Raw genomic sequence first — 16,466 nt, forward strand, 5'->3', positions numbered from 1 at the left:
ACTGGAAGTCTGGGAAATTTGTCTGTTACCACATTAATTCTATTCTGTAAGAGCAGATAAACATTTAATTTCACTTTGGTGACTTTAGTTTGATTCTCTGTTGACTTTTGACCTGGCTTTTCAGATCAGTTCGAAAACATTGGCCTCCTGTAATTCTGTGCTCCTTAAACAAACAAAACAAAATAAAAAAAACTAAAGCGGGACACAGTGGCATGCCTGTGATCCCAGCACTGAGGGAGGCAGAGGCAGGTGGATCACTGTGAGTCTGAGGCCAGCCTGGTCTACAAAGGGAGTCCAGGACAGCCAAGCCTACAGAGAAACCCTGCCTCGAAAAAATGAAACAAACAAACAACAACAACAACAAAATCAAAATGAACATAAAATTTATTTTAAAAAGGATTAAATATGCTGGGTGGTGGTGGCACATGACTAAATTGGGAGGGCGCAGCAGGTAGAACTGAATTTGAGGCTAGCCTGATCTACAGAGTTCCAGGACAGCCAGGGCTACACAGTAAAACCATGTCTCCCTCCCCCCCCCAACAACAAAAAACTGGCGAAGAAAAAAAACAAAAAACTAAACTATTGATCATCAGAAACTTGATGGTGCTCAGTGAACATTGACCCTCCTCTGAGCTCACCTCTATTCTAGTTTGTCTTGGACTAGAGGCATTCAGTACAATCAGGGTGCTGTGTTCTGGGGTAGAGAAAGACGCTAGAGAAGGCGCATGGGAGATCATAAAGAGAAACTTTTGCCAAGATTGTTTTGTGTTTTGTTTTATGAGGCAGGTGCGGGGCGTGGCTTTTGCCAGTTGTTAACAGCCTTCCTCATGCTGAACAGAGAAGGGCCTGGTCTAGGGCTGAGGGCATGGTCTGGGCTGAGCCCAGAAAGAGCGTATGGCCTGTAGCAGTTTGGAGAGACCAGGAGACCGGCAGTGTGGCTGTTTGGAGCAGAGAGAGAACTGCTTTGGGGCATAGCGGCTTGAAGAAAACTGCAGGCTGCATTTCTGTTGACTGAGATGGGCATATAGCCCTACAAGAACCCCTTGACCCTAAACATCTGGGGGAGGTAAAGGGGCCCTCTCCCCCCACTAACTTTCTCTCTCCTGTGCAGGGTTGGGTGGTTGGGAGCTTGAGGCCTCAACACCCCAAATAGAGTTTTTAAAAAGAGCGCTACAATTAGGCCTTTACGATCAGCATGGATGGTGTGTGTGTGTGTGTGTGTGTGTGGGGTATGTGGGCACACACGTTCTAACATACTTCTGTTCGGCTGGTGGAGAAAGGCATGTTAAAAAAATCTTCTGCAACCCAGAGCTCTCTGTTCGGTATGCGGTTGACAGATACTTCAGACAACTCGAAGTGCTGATGTGGGTCGTCATGGTGGGTCATCTGCTCCCACGGTGGATCCCATGGCTAGGGGGCGTCCTTCGACCACCCGCAGGCGTGAGCAGGAGAGCATCGTCCCAGGAGACTGCCATGACTGTCAACTCCCTCATCTCCATTCTTGCCACTCAGGACTTGGTGGTCTTGGGAGTAGAGGTGCAGCAGGAGGAACCCAGGATGCACTGCTGCTCTACAGCCACCCCTCCGGGCGCCCCATCTTGCGCATGGTGAGTGCGTGCTGCTGTGCCTGCTGCCTGATGGTCCTTAGTCGTACGTTTAAGTTGAACCATTCCATACATTTGAAAAATAGGTTAAGTAGGAGGCGTTCCTTGGCTTCCCTGGGACTCTGGGCAGCCTGAATGATTTTCAAGGACGTATTAGGCAAGTTTGAAGTAGAAGGCTCAACACAGTGGGAGAGTTAAGTTAAGACAGAAAACATGCCTGAACTTTTAATGACACGGGGGGGGGGGGGGCGACCATGGGTACCAGGCCGTGGACCATAGGACCTGTTGTATGAGCTCTGGGTTGGCTGTGACAGTTAATTGCAGACACAGACAGAACACAGGCAGCGAATGGCCACAAACAGAGCAAACAGAGCATGGCACACACTACTACAAACACGGAAGAACCAGTAATCCGAGGGGCCTTGTCACAAGCACGGAATGGAGAAAACACGCTGGGTAAATCAGAAGACATTGAACACATCCCAGTGTGCTCAGCTCATACAGCTAGACTAAATGCTACGTAGTCCTTCCTCCTTCCTTGTTTTTTTTGACATGAACCACTACAATGGGTTAGAAAGGCTTATTTTCCTTCCCCAGTCTTCATCAGAAATATTTATTTCAAAAGGTCCAGGTGTTGTTTCAGGTATACCTTTACCCCATTTATTACACCAAAAACTTCAAGAATTTCAAGTTCATAACTTTAGCTCAACTAGATGGACAATAATGAGGAGAGCATGGCTCTCAGTGATATCTCCCACACACCCTGTGTGCTATTGTAACGGAGGCTCTCTTCCCGTGCTTCCTGGTCGATAAGAGCCTCTAGACTCTCCAAGGCGGCAGGTCAGCCTCCTGGTTCTAAGGGTCGATGCTCTCTGTGCTGAGCAGGAAGTGAAGTCCAGCCCTCAGGCCCTGCTCTTGCAGGAGAGCTGAGCAATTGAAGGTGAGCTTAGAGGAGGGACCCCGCGTCAGCTGCCCTTCCCGGATTAACTGCTGCAGAAGCTCTTTTTACATAAGGGATGGCGAGTCCTTGAAGATATCCTAAGTGGATTCCTCTGAGGGTTTCCCCAGAAGAAGCCATCTGGCCACTTGCCTGGTATTACATTTCTAAGAGCTTCTCCATTTCCTCCAGGACTTTCGTGAAGTCACTGGCTTGCTCTTTACATGAGTTTTGTTGTTTCAGGAACTGGCCTCTTTCTTCCTCTTTCAGCTTCAACTTTACCTTCAAGGCCTGAAAGGGAAGGTATTCCAAAGGAAAACCTGTCACAAAACTCTTGACTCACAAGAAAGAAGACACATGGACCAGCATGTTACACTGTTCCAGAGAGATCCACGCTGCTGCAGAGGGGAAGGCAGGAAACGCCCCAACGCCAGAAGACCCTGCAGTTCCTACCTTGGAGGTCATCTGTGCTGGTTTGGGGAATCTTCCCACCTTGGCATTTAAAACTGAGCAATGAAATCCCGTGTCTCCTGCCCCGAGGTTTATCTGGCATTCTGAAGCAGTCTAGACCCCAAAATCTCACCATATAGACCTGGCTTCAAACTTACAGAGATGCCCCTGCCTCTGTGATAAAGAAGTATACCACTCTGGCTTCTAAGTCTTTTTTTTTTTTTTTTTAATTTATGTATGTGTGTGTGTCCTCGGATATCCGTGGAGAGGAGAAGAAGGCCTCAGATCCCTGTGCTGGAGTTATGGAGGTATAAGCTGCAGGAGGCGGAACTTGGGACTCTGCAAGGGCAGCAAGCACTCTCAAGTGCTGGGCCAGCCCTCCAGCCCTCCAATCTGGATATTTCAGTCTTAACTCTCAACTTTGAGTGGCCCTCTGGAGAGGTGGAGACTTCCCCCCTAAACCCCCAGGCTTTGCGTTGGGTTTTGTCTCCAAGAACATTTCTGAGTCCTCAGGAACGCAAAAAGAAAAATCTGTAGAGAAAAGCATCTAAAAGAAAAAAAAAACAAACAAACAAACAAAAAAAAAACAAAAAAAAAAAAAAAAAGAAAAAGAAGAGTCTGGGAATTTAGTTAACAACGGCATATCAGTGGATAGCATGATCCACTGGATCATATAAGGACAGTATTATCCTTAGGGGAACTAAAATTTCTGCATCATCTATACAACTTTTCTCTAAATCTAAAATTATTTCCAAATAGTTCATTAAAAACAAACATCCCGGGCCTGGTGCTACTGGCTGCCGTCTGTGATGCAGTGAGTGTGGAATTCACCTGGCCAGCCCTACCAGCTGCTCCTGACACCCTGACCTCATCCCTTGCCTTCGCTCCTTTCTGTCCACTTAAGTGCCTCAGGCTGGTGCTTAGTCATGGTTCCACTGATCTGGACATCATGAGTTGTGAGCCATGATGGGCTGCGCGAAGGGAGCCCAGGCTGAAGCGCAGTCTGTGTCTTAGGCCCCTCCAGAAGGGTAGGAGGAAGCTGGCCCTTGACCCGAGTCTGATCTGGGTGTGTGTTGTTTAGGGGGTCCTTCTATGACTGTTGATCCCTGAGCCAGCCCCACCCCAGCAGGGAGCTGTGGCCATTTGATGGCCCCCTCCCATCTCTACTCCCGCCTCAGCACCGCACAAGCTAAGCTCTTCCCCTCAGCCTCTTGCTCGCAGGGGGCAAAGCCTTAACGGGCGGGGGCCGCTCCATGGTGACCCTCCAGGAGCCCCAGCCTTGGTACTTGGAACCGACTTGGGGCTTGCCTTCCCACAGCCGCTCCCGTGATGGGGAGTGGGTTGGCCCTTAGCTCTGCAGTTGTTGGAGGTTGGGCAGTCAAAACAAACAAACAAACAAACAAACAAACAAACAGGAGCTAGGCATGAGGGTGGGTAAAATAGCTCAGAGGGTAAAGGTGCCTGCCACCAGGCCTAAGGACCTGAATCTGAGTCCCATGTACTGTGACAGGTATATACCCATACATTCAGATAGACATACATACATACACACACACACACACACACACACACACACACACACACACACACGCTAAATAAAATGTAATATAAAGGCAGGGAACTGGAGCTGTATTTGTAGTTGAGCACCCCCTACTCTTTCAGACAACCAGAGTTCAGTTTTCAGCACCCACGTCAGGCAGCTCACAATTGTCTGTAACTCTAGCTCCAGGGAACCGGAAGCCCTCCGTGTCTTCCATGGGTACCTGCACATATGTGACATACATCCACACAGACACATACACAGAAGTAGAAATAAATGTTAAAAGAATAAATAAATAGAGGCAGGCATGGTAGCTCATGCCTCTAATTCCAGCACTGATGAGGCTGGACGTCCTGGGGCTCTATAGGGAGAAGGGGGGGGCGAAGAGAAAGAAAGAAGGATGAAAAACAGATGGTTCAGCAGTTAAGTGGCTGTTCTTGCAGAGGACACAGGTTCAGTTCCCAAGGACTAACATGGCAGCTCACATCAGATCCAGGGGATCCGATGCCCTCTACTGGCCTCCATGGCCACTGCTTCTCACGTGCTGCACAGGCATACACTTAGGCAACATAAAGTCGACAAAGAAAACCAGGGAGAATGATTCCCCCGAATCCACAAACTGTGGTAAAATGGCGGCACTGCCTTGGGTCTGTCTGCTCTTACCTTTAACTCCTCCATCTGCTTCTTGGCCGTTTCATTGAAAACCTTCAGTTCATCTTGCAAAGTTTCTAGCAGCAGCTAAAGTAAAGAATGTGTAAAAAGTTGAGCAGGGTGTGGTGGCACAAGTATTAATCCCAACACTTGGAAGCAGAGTCAGATGGAGATCTCTGAGTTCAAGGCCACCCTAGTCTACAGAGTGAGTTCCAGGATGGTGGAGACTACGGAGTGAGACCCTATTTCAAAAGTAAGAGAGGAGAGAGAGAGACAGAGACACACAAAGAGAAACAGAGACATAGAGAAAAAGCCAGAAAGAGAGAGACACACAGAGAGAAGGATTAAACGGTAGCTATCGTCCTTTTCACTTAGGACATGTTCTGAGCACTGACTGAACATGCCAGGATCTCCACTGGTCCTCTCTGAACCCAGCCCAGAGAAAAGCCTGTCTGCAAATGCGAGCTGCTCTTAGGAATTGTTCTTCTCTACCACAGACTCCTTTATCTACAGCGATAAAGCTCCCTATGCCCCATTCAATAGCCCATAACCTATCCAGGCAATCTCAACGGTCCAGGCCAGAAGCCTGGTTTCTTACTAAAGACCCCCTCCTTGAGATATCAAATTTGTCTCCTACTATGTGATCTGTGCTGACAGACCTCAGGAGCAAATCACAGCACACTCAGAGGGAAGCCAGAGGTGGAGATGCTCAAACAGGCTAGACCTGGGCATTACAGGATTCTCAGTCACGGAATAGGGGAGAAATTTGGTGAAGTGTAGAAAAGAGAAACCAGAAGATCTCTATCCGAGTTCTCCCTGTCAAAGGTTTTGTGTGCACACCTATGTGGATGGGTGGTGTGTTTGAAGTGCTGGCAGTCAACTTTTGATGGCACGCATACTACGTAAGCACTGTATCCATGAGCCTTAAACCCCAGAGTCCTCATGTGTGTATGTGTGTGTGTATGGTGTGTACATACATGGCATCTGCGCACATACATGCAGTTACAAATTCCTGTGGAGGTCAGACATTTGCATCATGGATCTTCTTCACCTTCCACCTTTAAAAATTATCATTGCTGGGCCGTGGTGGCTCATGCCTTTAATCCCAGCACTTGGGAAGCAGGGGCAGGTGGATCTCTGAGTTTGAGGCTAGCCTGCTCTACAGAGTGAGTTCCAGGACAGCCATGGCTACACAGAGAAACCTTGTCTTGAAAAATAAAAACAAAAACGAACAAACAAACAAACAAACAACATATGTAGAGGTGATGAGACAACTCTGTGGAGTGGGTTCTCACCATCCACCTTTCCCTTTTCCAACTCAGGTGGGCGATGCTTATACAGCAAGGGCCTTGGTCCACCGGCCAGCCAGCTTTAGACATCTGACCAGCCTTTCCCTCCACTTTAAACATTAAAGAACAGAACAGAACATTATTTGACACGAATGCAAACATACGTGTGCAGGCACTATGATATGTGTGTGTGGAGGCCCAAATGGCAACTGTTTTTTTCCTTCCATCATGTGGGCTTTGGGGATCAAACTTGGTTGTGAGGCTTGCGGCAAGCACTACTACCTACTGAGCCACCCCAAGGGCGCTCTGCTTACTTGCGTGTGTCATTCATGCCAGCGCGTGAAGGTCGGAGGACCGAAGGAGCCAGTTCAGGGACTGAACTCAGGTCCCCAGGCTTGGCGGGCGGCAAGCATCTTTACCTGCTCGCCCAGCTCCACTTTACTGTTTGAGACGGGGTCTCTAGGTTAACCAGTTAGAAGGCTGGCTGGACAACAAACTCCAGACATCCAGTTTCCACTCCTCCACCATCCAGCTTTTATAGGGGTGCTGAGGACCGGAACTGTTCTCTCCATGCTTGTTCGACAGGCACTTTGCTGACTGAGCCCTCCCCTCAAGCCCCATTCTGTGTTTTAGTTTGTTTTCAGTTCAGATTCACTTCTACCTTCCTGTGAGAGTCAAACTACCTTTTCAAGTAAAATGTGCTATAAGCACACAGCCCATTTATCTTGTCTTTTATCGTGGACGTCCAAAGCAAGCATCTTAGCATCTCTGCAGAGCAGAAAGCAGAGATCTTAGAGCCTCTGGGTGATGGCCAGCCTGACTCCATCTTAAGAGCAAAAGCCCTCATTATAAGGTCAAATAAGTTCATTTTTGCTTTCTGTAAAACTTGGATTTGACAAGGTCTTGACCCATTTTCTGGAATTTGACACATTCCTTACTCTATACCCTAACCTCTCCCCCAATAAATAAGATGATCTTCCAAATAATTTTTTAAATGTTCAGCCAAATTCCTATGGAATCCCCTAATCCTTGAAAATCCACTAAACTTGCAGTTTTGGGGGTTTTATGCTGTCTCCTGTGTTCAATGCTATTTTCTCAAATCCTGCTTTAAGGACATAGCCCTGTCTGACAGAAAATAAAGCTTGCATAATTTAACCAAGAATCTGGCTGATGATCTTTACTCTTGCTTGGTGAATTTAACACTGGGCCCTGGCTGAGGGCCTGCCCATCCACACCCTTGTTCTCACCACGGAGTCCGTGTGATCTATGGTGGGTTTCTTCTCTGATGCCAGGGTCTCGCTGCCTAAAATGGATAGAAACAACAAAGTAAGCCTCATGTGAGAGCCACACCTTAAACCAGAGGGGAAATAGCCCTTCATGGACAAGCACACACATAATCCTGAGGGAAGCGTTCCCCTGAGCCTGTCTCTCACGGCTGCACTCAGGGCTGTTTTCTTCAGAGCTGTCTAAGTTTGAAAATGGCCAGTCTATTCTGTTCTGCTTCTTTCTGGAGAAACTTTGTCCAAGGGAAATGCAAGCGGCAGGCCCCGGGTTCCGTCTCCAGCAGAGTCAGCATTCCTCAATTCAAAGTTCCTTTTTGGGCAGTCTTTGTCTCTTCAGCCTAGCCTGAAGCCATCTTAGCATGTTTGGACAAATTTGCTTCTTGGGGCGGGGAAGGGAGGGACTTGGGATAGAACCTGTGATCTCCATATTCCAAGCATGGGTTCTTCTGCTGAGCTACACCCTACCCAGAGTCCCACGCAGGCACTGCAATGAAGCTGACTCAGGAACTACTGAGACAGAACTCTCCCTCCTGTCACCTGTGAGTGCTACTGCCCTGGAAAGAAACCCAATACTTCTGGGCCTCTTTGCAAGCTCATACCTGCTGGAGTGAATGAATGAAGTAGTACTTAGCTAAGAGAGAAGTTCTCTTGACAATTCTTGTATTCTATTTGTCAGGCAGAAATGGACCTTTCCTAAGAACACTAGGAAACACTGAAAATTGGTTAGTGTCTGATTAAGCAGTTCCTGCACCCACAGGGCACAGATTCCACGCTGCCAACTTCGCCCCAGGAAGGGCACCTGTACTGGCTCGGGGGGTCGGGGGGGAGGAGGGACGGGGGGAGATGGGACAGCAGTGTGTTGCCTCTTACCTGGGTTGAGGCCTTTGCTCTCCAAAATCGCTAAGCAGTTATTCTGAAACTTCTCCAGCAGCTCCACTTTCTGCGTCAGGTCCTTCAGTTCTCCCTGTGGAGTGGCATACCGACAAATCAGGAGCCGTCCTGCCAGGGGCAGGTCACCTCGCCCGTGTCCCTGCTGAGCCCCAGCAGGAGCCGGCTTCTCCTTTGTCTGCGGTGGTCGGCCTGCTCCCACCCAGCAGGAGGCCGCCTGTAGCACCCACAGCTGATGAGGCAGGACTGGGTGGGCTTCTCACCTGAGTCTCCATCAGCTTCTGGTGTAGCTGCTTGTTGACGGACTCTAGAAGCTGGTTTTTATCCTTTAGTTCCTCCTCTGGTTTTTGCTTGAATGGTTTGTAGCTACAATCAAAGTTGTGGTAACATGAAGAGGTAGAGGGTTTGGGAGGACATGCTATTGAGTTATTCGAATGGTTTCCAATCCTGGCTTCCTGACAATGGTCTGTAATCTGAGGCTCTGCTCTCTCAGCTCTGGAATTAAGACAATACCTCCATTTTATAAGACTGCTACACATAAAAGAGAGAATCCGCGGACAACGCTGAGAACCCATCTGCTGACGCATGGTAAACATGGGCTCAACAGCTGTCATCCTCAATATTAAACCCGAGTTTTCAAAAACATCGAGCGTATGTGTCTACGTGCATGCTTACCCAGAGGCCGAAGCAGGACTTCGGGGATCTTCCACTTGCTCTCACTTCATTCCCCTGAGACAGGATCTCTTACTTAGTCTGAGGCTCAGAGCTCCAGCCTGTGAGAATCTACCTGCTTACCCCTCCCGATTCTGGAGTCACAGGCAGGTATGACCCTGCCCAGCTTTTTCTAAGGGTTCTGGGCTTCTAACCCAGGCCTTATACCTGCAGAGCAGGCACTCTTAGCCACTCAGCCACCTCCCTGCCCTGAAACTTTTTTCTTTGGTGGGGAAGGTGTGTTTTTTAAATAGGGGTTTCCCCTATGTCTTAGTTAGGGCTTCTATTGCTGTGCTTGAAATGCCATGGCCAAAGCAACTGGGAAAGGAAAAGTTTTATTTGGCTTATCCGTCCAGATCACTGTTCATCACCGAAGAAGCCAAAACAGGAACTCAAGCATGGTAGGCACCCGGAGGCAGGAGCCAGCATGCCCTACAGCTCTGGTTGGTCTGGAATGGAGCCCAGGATGTCCGTGAACTTGTGGAATCCTGCCTCAGTCTCCTAAGTCCTTCTATTACAGGTATAACACCACACATCTAGCAAGAAGCTTTTGGGGGCGAGTGGTGAGGGGGCTGCTGAGATGGCTGCTGAGTGGTTAAAGGCATGCACTGCTCTTCCGGAGAACCCAAGTTCAATTCCCAGCACTCACATCAGGCGGCTCACAACTGCTAAGGAGTCCAGCTTCGGCGGGGACACTCTCCCAGCACCCGCGCTTACATGCACACGCATGTACACATTAAAAAAATTTTAAATCATTTTTTAAAGGAAGCTTTTGGGCTTTCTGCCATGACTACTGCTCAAGGTGGTGGTACCACTGATCCTTGCCCTGACAGTGGTTCTTCTAAACTTGCTGTGTCTTCGCCCCCTAATTCCATTCGGGTACGTGGCATGGTACCCAGACTTAAACACACCAAGCAAGCTTAATGTGGCTGTCATCTGTGTCCTCAGTGTGAGCCTCCACCCTTAACATCTGCCCCATGCTCACCTCTTTTTGATGTTCCTCTTGCTGGCAATCTCTGCGGCTTTCATCTGCCTATGGAAGCAGAATCAAAGCCAATTAGAGAACCACAGTACTTGGTGCTATGAATAAGGTGCAACAGGGGGCTTGGCTTCATTGCTGTCTGGAGACAGGGTTTGAACTCCCAATCCCCCTGCCTCAGCCTCCCCAGTTCTAGGATTACAGGTGCATGCTACCATACCTGGCTTAAGAGATTTGAGTTCCTGAGGAAAGAACTGAAGAAGACATCCCACTAAACAGCATGGGCTGAGAGCCAAGGGGCCACACATGCTGTTTTCACCCCCAGCGACCTGACAGACCTGAGCTTGCTTCAGATACCACAGCTATCTCATGTCAACATTCACCCGGGAGAGGATCACCGGCTCGGGTCATACAAACATGCTAGATCCCGGGGCTGGACTCTGCTCAGACCCGTGAATAAGGCACACAGCCAGCCTCAGCTTTCAGGACTATGACTGCCTGGCCAGGTGCTGCTGCTGGCGTACTCAGAGCCAGTGTGGTAGAGGAAAGATCGGCTTTCTCAGAACCCTGACCGTGTGTCTCCTCAGAAAGATCAACAAAGGCCCCCACAAGCAGCTACAGGAGATGAGACAGGGGTTTCCATACTTTAGTTTTTACTTAAGAGATTTTTTTTTCTTTTGGTTGGGGGAGAAGGGATTTCGAGACAGGGTCTCACTATGTAGCCCTGGCTGTCCTGGAACTCACTATGTAGACCAGGCTAGCCTCAAACTCAGAGACTTGCCTGCCTCTGCCTCCCGAGTCCTGGATTAAAGGTGAGCGCCACTCTATGCCTGACTTCATTTTAAGACATATTTTTTATGTGGATGAGTGTTTTGCCTACATGTAGATTTATGCGTCAAATGTGTGCCTGGTACCAAGAGAGGTCAGAAGAGGACACTGGATCCCCTCGAACTAGGTTTGAGATGGATGTGAGCTACCATGTTGGTGCCGGGAACAGAACCAGGGTCCTTGAAAGAGCCAGAACTGCTGAGCCATCTCTTCAGCCTCTATTTTAAAATATTTGGTGCTCAGCAACTTCTAGAAAGATCGGCGTCTCTCCTTGCCCCTCCCTCTCTCTCTCTCTGATGGAGAGTCAACCCAGGCCCTTGAACATACAAGGCAAGTACGCCAGCACTGAGCTATACCCCAGCTCTAGCAGGAAGTTCTAACCAGAGGCCAATGATCTGCTCTTACCGGTTCTCTTGTCTTGATTTGGTGACTTTTGTCGTATCAGACTCTGAACTTCCTGGATGAAGATGTCTAAGCCCATCAACTTCTTTGATTTTAACAGGTAGTTTAGAAGTGGCTTGTGCATCTGAAAAGAAAAACACAACCTTGCTAGGCCACAGAGGAGGACATTGCAGCCAGTCCTGAAGAGACCTGATAAACCAGGGTCAGATGGAAGGGGAGGGGGACCTCCCCTATCAGTGGACTTGGAAAGGGGCAGAGAGATGAGATGAGGGAAGGAGGGTGGGACTGGGAGGGAATAAGGGAGGGGGTGACAGCTGGGATATAAAGTAAATAACCTGTGATTAACATAAAAAAATAAAAATTATAAAAAAAAAAGAAAAAGAAAAATAGGAGTGAAACCCCAGCATCATGACCCAACAGCTGCCTCGCTGTGTCACACAGAGCCTCACTCTGAGCTGTCGGAAGCCCTAATTTTCTTCCAAAGACAGACTCCGCACTAACTGGCTTTAAAAATGTCGGCTGTTCTTGACTTAGAGTGGTACTCTTGACTCTGCTGGTTTGCACGGACACACACAGCTTCAAAATTCATTAGAGGCTCAGTGGTGCCTGATGATACATCAAACTACAGGTAGGTGAATACGGAGATAGGAAAAACCCAGCTGGAACCCGAACTCAAGGTTCCCACACCCATTCTCCCTGGACAGCATTAGCTGCTTTCTCTTAAGTGTTGCCTACTTTCACCAAAACGTCTTCCCGATTCCGAGACATCTTTTCATCCTGGTGCCTAGTAAAGTGTCTGGCATATAATCAAGGTTCAGGAGGCAAACACAAGTGGAACAGAGGGAGCAAATCAGTCTGTGTCGCTGCCCTGAACGTGTAAACTATTTCCTCTTCTTTTCCAGGCCCTCATTCTCCCACAGAACTTTTCCTTTCTTGATCCCTTGTTAAACTTAAGAGATTCCTATCTGATCTGGCACTCTTGCTCACCTCCATGCTGGGTTAGGCTGGGTAACTCACTTCCACGAGTCATGATCTAGCATTTACGTGTCACGGGACATGTCATAACCCTGAGCTTTCCTATTTTTTTTTCCAGCTCAGAGTTTTCTAGATTATTCTAACTTCACTTTGGTCACTGTGAAATGGCTCCTTAAAGCTGGATCTAGGTTAAAAGCCATAATAATTAAATAAGTTGAAGAAATGAGGTATAAAGTCCTGAATCATACCGGAGGATACTTTGTATTTAATAGTTTTATTCAAATAACTTGCTGCACAATAATTTGGAGTAAATAGAATTCCTCATTTTGTTTATAGGTACAAGTTGTAGGGTACTAGAATTCTAGTTTCCATATTCAGAACACACTATGCCAATATTAAATGGGTTCTTTTGAGGTATCTGTCTGAAGAAAGAAGTTATTTTGTGGTACTATCTTGTCTTATCTCAAGCAGTAGTAAGTTAAATACAATAATATAGCTAATCCATGTAAAAGTTCATAGTAAATTGAAAAAAAAATATTAATTGCAGTCAGCTCCAACAATCTGCATCTGCTGAACCTTGAGGACTGACTTGTAGGGAAAAAGTCAGTAGAACTGAACAAAGATAGTCTAAAAGGAGAGACACTAAAGAGAATCAAATGGCTAATGTAATGGAAGAGGAGAAAAGTGGTCAAACTTGTTTGTTCAAACCCTTCCCCTCAAGGTCTTGTATAGCCCTGGCCTGCAACTCGCTATATAAACCAGGCTGGCCTCCAACAAGCACCCAGCCTTTTCCCTCTGCCTCCACAGCTGGGAAGAAATTCGTGTACTACACCCATTTCCTGGCTTCCTATTTTTTTCCTTTGCAGGTGGGGTCCACTTAAAAACTTCAGAACTATTGTAGTACATGTACGTGATCAGGAAGCTGGGACAGGGACTGCAGGCAGACAGGTGAAAACTTGGGGTTTGGTTAGGGAGGCTGGTCACTGGTGGCTCTCCAGTGGGGAGAAGGGGGAGAGGCGGCAGCAGACCTCTGTGAGTCCTGGATCCTCTCCTTAAGCAATACCTCTGCTGGTTATGCTAGGATGTTCTGAGAAACCCGGGCAAAGAGAATAACCCATTAAGCCCGGTAGAAGAGCCTATTTATGACAAATTGTTTTCAGTCATGCCTTTCCTCGCTCAGGGTTCTCAGTAACTCTGACTAGGCTGAGTTCTTCTCATGCCACTTAACATATACTGACAGGGTGCTTGGGAGAGCCACTGTGCACCTGTTAGCGTGGACAAGGATTCCTTTTGCCTTCTCCCCACTACCCCACTTCTCAAACGAAGTCTCTTCTCTGAGGCAACCTGCAAGACAACCAGTCCCAACCTGGAAATAAGGATAACCGCATAAAAAGTGATTTCTAGGGCTAGAGAGATGGCTCAGCGGTTAAAAGGGAGACCTCACCCTTCCAGAGGACTGGAGTTTGGTTCCCAGCACCCACTACAGCTGCCTGTAACTCCTGACCCTCCTCGGGCCCCTATGCTTATATGCATAAGCCCCCTCCCCCACCCCCCATTTTAAAACTAACAAATCTTTAGAACAGAGTTCTAGAGAGACAGGTGTGGTGGCAGTGAACATGTAATCTCAGCATTCGGGGGCTGAAGCAAGGATATTGCTGCAAGTTAATGTTACGCAGGGCTACATAGTAAAAACCTAGCTTAAAAAAAAAAAACAACAAAAAACGGAAAAAAAAGTGAGACAGGATATTGGGCATGGTGGCACATGCTTTTCATTTCAGCACTCAGGAGGCAGAGGCAGGATGTCTGTTAGTTCCAGGGCAGCCTGGCCTACATGAGTTCTCCACTACCACCCAACCAAAAAGTATTCCTAAACAACCACCAACAATTTGGGTCTAACTGGTGACCGCAGAAAGGGGCGGGGTCAGGAGGAGGACCGGGAACTCCGGCCCAGGCTGGTTCGGGGTGAGCGGCAGGAGGTCAGAGCTATACAGTTACGCCCAGCACAGTGCGCGGAGCCCCGGCCGGTGGCGGTGTGGACACAAACCTGCGGGTAGGCTGCCGCTCGGCATCACGTGGGGCTGCGCGTCGCACACGGTCTTAGCACTGGCTGTCCCGGCCGGGTGGCTTGGCTGGTCCCTGAAAGTGCAAGGTGGGTATCAGCAGCGCCGGAGCCCTCCACGCCAGCCAGCCCACCAACCCGCCCGCGGCCCAGCCCCGGCCCGCAGAGCCGAACCCCGGCGCTGCCAGCTCCGGCCCGCAGTCCTCTTCGTTCCCTTTCAAAAGATGCTCCTCAGCAACCGCCCAGTCCTGGGTAGAGCTTGCCGCCGTGCTTTCAAAAGGAAACTTCCGGGAGCTGGGCGGGAGGGGGTGCGGCTCCGAGTCTGTGGGCGGGCCTGTTGTACGGAAGACTACTTCCTGTGCCTCGACCTCGGGAGCCGCCATGCTGTACGGAAGGTTCGAGTCTCTGTCGGAGCCTGCGGGTCGAGGCCGGCGCCATGGACGCGCTGGGCAGGCTTCAGTGGAGCTAGTGAGCCACTTTGTCACACTCCGGACTGGCGGCTGAAACGTGAACTGACCTAGGGTCCAAGTCACAATCCTCTTTATTTGGTATGTGGTTGTTAAGGACCCTGCCAGGAGTACAGGTGTACTGAAAAAAAAAACTAGCAGATACCAGGTGAGGTGGAGCAGAGCCCACTTGAAGGACTCCAGCGGGCTGAAACACCAAACGTGCTTAAAAACCTGCTTCTGGATTTACTTAGAAATTAAAGTAACTCATACAAAGCAAGGCAGAGTACTCAGTCTCATTAAAAACACAAATGCCTAAGGAGCAGCAGCTGTGTGCTGGACCCGTTAGGGGGTCGATGGGAGGAGCAAATTCCAGGACTGACTTTAACTCTGCCCTCTTGGAGTTTACAATCTAGAAAAGACATTAAACAGACAATCGCAAATATGTATTTACCATCCCTGGTAAGACAATGAAGGAAAAACAAGATGCTACGAGAGAGAAAAGCAAAGAAACAAGTTCATTTGGGAAAATTGAGGCTGTTGACCTTTTGCTAGAGCAGTCTCTCAGCTAGCTTCTGACTTAACCTGGCTTCTCTGCCTTTCTGCACAAGGTTCTCACTGTCTCCAGTTACCGAACCTTCTTCCTTCTGTGTTCTCTGTCTGCCTAAAGTACTGCCCATACTTCCTGCCTCAGCTCAACAGCTGAGGCCAACAGCTCTTTACTATACAAAAAGCCACACTCCTTATTCAACTAGTAGGCTGGGGTAGGCCACCTTCTCCACAGCAGCTTGCCTTATTTTTAAAGGCAAGTAAGGAAGTGACATTTACATACCCTGGTGGTCTATTGTTGTCGGCTTCAAAAAACAACTAAGAATACAGTTTTTTATAGCCAACAAATATACAATATTTGTGGGTCACCCCAAAAAAGGTGTGGTGGTACACCCCTTTAATCCCAGCAATCGGGAGGCAGAGGCAGGTGGATCTCTCTGAGTTCGAGGCCAGTCTGGTCTACAGAGTGAGTTCCAGGACAGCCAGGAATACACAGAGAAACCTTGGCTTGAAAGCTGGCCCCTCCTCCCAAAAATAAAAAAGCTCTCCAAAACTCTATCCTTGTTTCTCTCCTAGCTACTGTTAGGGGTGAACCGAGGAAGGGGGCAAGTTGGGAAAAAGAAGAACCCACAAAAAGACCCTTAATATCCTTAGGTTCGGCTGGAGAAATGGCTCAGAGGTTAAGAGCACCAGCCGCTCTTCCGGAGGTCCTGAGTTCAATTCCCAGCAACCACATCATGGCTCACAGCCATCATAACGAGATCTGGTGCCCTCTTCTGGTCTGCAGATGTACATGCAGACAGAATACTGTATAAATAATAAATAAAATTAAAAAATATATCCTCAGGTTCTACATGCATAAATTTTAACCAATC

The 16,466-nt window shown here is 48.4% G+C and overlaps 1 protein-coding gene across 2 annotated transcripts; it reads right to left on the reverse strand.

Annotated features, from left to right (window-relative positions):
- Positions 1 to 366: 366 nt before the first annotated feature.
- On the reverse strand, positions 367 to 14,979 carry Knstrn (kinetochore localized astrin (SPAG5) binding protein). Of its 2 annotated transcripts, none has more exons than XM_021640598.2 (9): positions 14,771 to 14,979; positions 14,582 to 14,673; positions 11,566 to 11,686; positions 10,339 to 10,386; positions 8,906 to 9,008; positions 8,625 to 8,718; positions 7,719 to 7,774; positions 5,195 to 5,269; positions 367 to 2,832 (listed from the first exon to the last, which is right to left on the reverse strand). In XM_021640598.2, exons 1-9 carry the CDS (start codon positions 14,977 to 14,979, stop codon positions 2,701 to 2,703), a joined length of 930 nt encoding a protein of 309 aa, XP_021496273.1. In that variant the 3' UTR covers positions 367 to 2,700. The 2 variants fall into 2 exon arrangements, with proteins under 2 accessions (XP_021496273.1, XP_060227461.1); XM_060371478.1 differs by lacking the exon at positions 367 to 2,832 and adding an exon at positions 2,848 to 3,538.
- Positions 14,980 to 16,466: the final 1,487 nt, after the last annotated feature.

This window comes from Meriones unguiculatus, chromosome 18 (genome assembly GCF_030254825.1).
Source record: "Meriones unguiculatus strain TT.TT164.6M chromosome 18, Bangor_MerUng_6.1, whole genome shotgun sequence".
In the NCBI taxonomy this organism is placed as follows: domain Eukaryota; kingdom Metazoa; phylum Chordata; class Mammalia; order Rodentia; family Muridae; genus Meriones; species Meriones unguiculatus.

Bases quoted from the DNA above. Each gene is read 5' to 3' on its own strand.
- Knstrn (XM_021640598.2), bottom strand. From the start codon at position 14,979: ATGGCGGCTCCCGAGGTCGAGGCACAGGAAGTAGTCTTCCGTACAACA. The intron at 9,009-10,338 runs GTGAGCATGGGG...CTTTGATTGTAG, and splicing joins AAGAGGAACATCAAAAAGAG to CTACAAACCATTCAAGCAAA. The intron at 5,270-7,718 runs GTGAGAACAAGG...TCTTTACTTTAG, and splicing joins TAGATCACACGGACTCCGTG to CTGCTGCTAGAAACTTTGCA.